General features: G+C 40.1%; 1 protein-coding gene across 1 annotated transcript in view; it reads right to left on the bottom strand.

Annotated features, from left to right (window-relative positions):
- Positions 1 to 2,752, bottom strand: part of LOC107097765 (kelch-like protein 13) — a gene marked incomplete at its 3' end in the record, with an annotated part of 9,593 nt that extends 6,841 nt beyond the window's left edge. Inside the window, exons 1-4 of the mRNA XM_015395044.1 lie at positions 2,599 to 2,752; positions 1,794 to 1,847; positions 427 to 560; positions 115 to 290 (exon numbers count right to left, since the gene is read on the bottom strand). Coding sequence (XP_015250530.1) covers positions 115 to 290; positions 427 to 560; positions 1,794 to 1,847; positions 2,599 to 2,654 — 420 coding nt within the window. The remainder of the gene's footprint in view (positions 1 to 114; positions 291 to 426; positions 561 to 1,793; positions 1,848 to 2,598) is intronic.
- Positions 2,753 to 3,165: the final 413 nt, after the last annotated feature.

Raw genomic sequence — 3,165 nt, 5'->3', positions numbered from 1 at the left:
TTTGTTATTCAGATAACAAAAAACTTTATTGAGTCATAAAGCTTAAACTTTTACACATTATATTAGAACCAAACACAAGGACCCACTTCAGAGTCAGTTTTGAGGAATAATGACCTGCAACACAGCCGATCCGTGTTCATCACTACTGAACACCTTGGAAAGAGGCCGAGGTGGGAGCTTTGGCTTCGTGGATTTGTCGGGGCGTTTAGGTGGCCGATCCATGGGAATGGGGAAAGGAGAAGGTGCTGGAGGGGGAGACACTGCAAGGGCTGGTGGAGGAAGCCTTTCATCTGCAACCCCAAACACAGATGAAGATCTAGTGGTGAGGAGGGCTACAAAAAAACTCAAATATTGCTCCACTAGCTACAACATCCTCTTTATTGATCATGAACCTCTTTTAATGTTGTAGGGAGTTACTGTACACACCTTCCTGAACAGGTGGAGCAGGAGGCCTTTCCTGATGAGCTGGAGGTCTTGGAGGATCCCTGGACTGATGTCTGCTGCTCATTCGGGAGAATCTGCGGCTGAGCCTGCCTGCCCCACTGTCATCACCACTCGCCCTGAAGGGGAGAAGACCAGGAGATCAACCATATGGATTCACCAAATCATGAAACTTTAGGGAATTTTAGAGGTTAAAAAACAAAAACAATCAAATCCAAAAAATCAGCAGGAATGTTTGAAAGTTTGAAGTAGTTAATTAACCTTTATTGTGCAGCTCTTTCCCCAGAAACACTTCCTTAACTCTCACTTGGTCTATCAGAAAAAAGCCACAATCTAACTTTGGCTCCTTTACTCTTAAACTTTTGATTCACTGATAAAACTTTTCCTCACTGCAGCTTATAAAACTCCTCCATGTGATTTGCTGTCTGAACACGGTGTGACAGAAAAAAGAGGAACCAGGGGACTTAAGTCAAGAACAAGACTTCTCTTTTCTTAAAGCTAAGATTTCAACAGAGTAATAGTGAAAGGACAAGAACAAAATACATCTGATGCAAAAAAAGTTTATTGCTGAAATACATTTACTAAGGCAATAAAAAAAATTAACTGCCAACAAGTCCAAATCTAATCGCTCCAATGGAACTGCAAAAATAAGAAATAAAAATGACAGGTTTTGGGTTCAACATCTCTGCACCTCCTGCATCACAAATGTTTTAAAAACCCTTTAGTTTATCTTTAAAAAATCTTATCAAAGAATGCAAAATCTAGAAATAACCAATCCTCTCAAAGATTCTAAAACTAAAACCTTTTTTGTTTCAACAGTTTTAGTAGAAAATATTTTTGGATTGCAAAAACAAAAATATTAGAGCGAGCACCACTTTAGCCTTTACCCCCACACCAGGCTGAAGTCCCTGTTCATAAAAGGAAAGCACAATTTATAGTGTTTGACAACTTTTCCACTGGGACTTAAAAGGAAGGCAAACCGTGGGCTACTTTAAGTTGTGGTATCAGCAAAGGGGATTCCTGCTAAGTGAGGTTGACACCCTAAAAAGAAACAGATCTTCTGCCAAGACGTGGAGAAACCAAATGTTGCGGAAGTAAATTGTTGCTGCTAACATGAGGCAGCAAACAGAATAGAGAATCAGTGCTGAGAGTCTTTCATGCCATCTAACAGATAAAAAGCACTGCCTGCACACGACCACTGGTTCACTTCCTGTCTTTTTGCAGCAGTTGTTTGCCACTAATGTTCCACATATGTGCAATTTGTCAAAAGCCATTCCCTCAAGGTGTGAGGCTGAGAATTGTATTCATGGCGACAGCTTAAGTGTAATCTTTGTTGAAATGTCCTTCCTTACCCCTGTTCATTGTCACCTGGAGGCTGAGGGCTGTTGTTGCGCTGGTGATTCTTCCTACAAGGAGAAGAAACAGAAACCAGAGGACTGTAATCTAAACGTTTTCAAGCTGTTTGCTAAAAAGACCAAACTGATAAAACTGCTTCAGATGTCATCTTTTGAGATGCCTCACAAAAGGGTCAGCGTGTACAAGTTGCACTACTTGCACTCGTATCCATTTCATGCACCATGATTTTACGTAACCTTTGTCACTTCTGTAATTTCTGTTGCTCTTCTGTTGTTGTGTATCTCTTCTCTACTTTTACAATAAGATTTCAATAGTTAGCAGCACACATATAAAATCTGATAGTTGTGAAAACACACAAGCAGAGTGTTCTGGTGAAACATCTTGCCTCCCACACAATAATAATTACTAAAGTGGTTCTGCGTGTACTGTTGCTTGAACAGTGTGTACCAGAGTAAGTATGTGGAAGAAAGGATTCTGCAAACAATTTAAATTCTTTTAAATGGCTTTTTCTTTAACTGTTATGTCTGTTGTTCAGCAGTGGGAAAAGTATTTTTAAGTGTCTTTAGTAGAGTAGGAACTTGTATACACATGACCACCATATTTAGTAAAACTCAAATGGCTTCCAGCAGGAAACTAAACATATGGTATAAGTTAGAGCTAAAGGCTGGAGGGAGGCCATATTTAAAAGATGACCAAAAAGTTGACCTTTTAAAAGCGAACTTAAGTAGGATGTAACTTCTACTGCATAAATCGTTGAGATCCAAAACTGTAAAAAAACAAAAAAAGAAGTGTGTGACCTACCTGGAGGAAAGCTTCCTCAGCAGACTGGATCCAAGGCCCCCCTCCAGATTGTCCATGTAATGTCAAAGAACTCAGAGAAGAAGATGGAGCAGAAAATGTCTGCTGCACTGCACCAGCTGGCTGAACAGTGGTAGCATCTGAGCGAGTATCAACGTCTCTTAACCGAGACCTCAGTCACTTCCTGTGCTACTTCTCTTTCTCAGTCTGCGTCTTTTCCGCATCTTGCTGCTCTACACCCAGTTATGTCACATTTGAGATACTGTCAGTGTTTTGGTGCAAGATCTACAACCTGTTTTTAAGTTTTACCTCTTTTGGGGGATTTTGTAATAATTTACTCTCTGCTATTTGTTACAAAAAAAGTCAAAAACCATTTGGACCTAAAAACGGTATTATATTTCCCTTCCATGGTGTGACATGTGTGGCTGTCTGACCTAATTAACAGCTTGAGGAGGTTTTCAATCAGACTTGATCAAGCTGTTTGTTTTAAAACCATTCTAACCCATCGATGTCGTACCGTTGGGCATTTAAAGACTGATCAGCAGGGTAATCCTTTTAGGGTCGAATGTT

The sequence above is a fragment of the Cyprinodon variegatus genome, unplaced genomic scaffold (assembly GCF_000732505.1).
Source record: "Cyprinodon variegatus isolate N-32 unplaced genomic scaffold, C_variegatus-1.0 Scaffold722, whole genome shotgun sequence".
Lineage (NCBI taxonomy): Eukaryota > Metazoa > Chordata > Actinopteri > Cyprinodontiformes > Cyprinodontidae > Cyprinodon > Cyprinodon variegatus.
The sequence above is the reverse complement of the archived record's forward strand: the minus strand, read 5'-3'. Positions and strand labels throughout refer to the sequence as shown.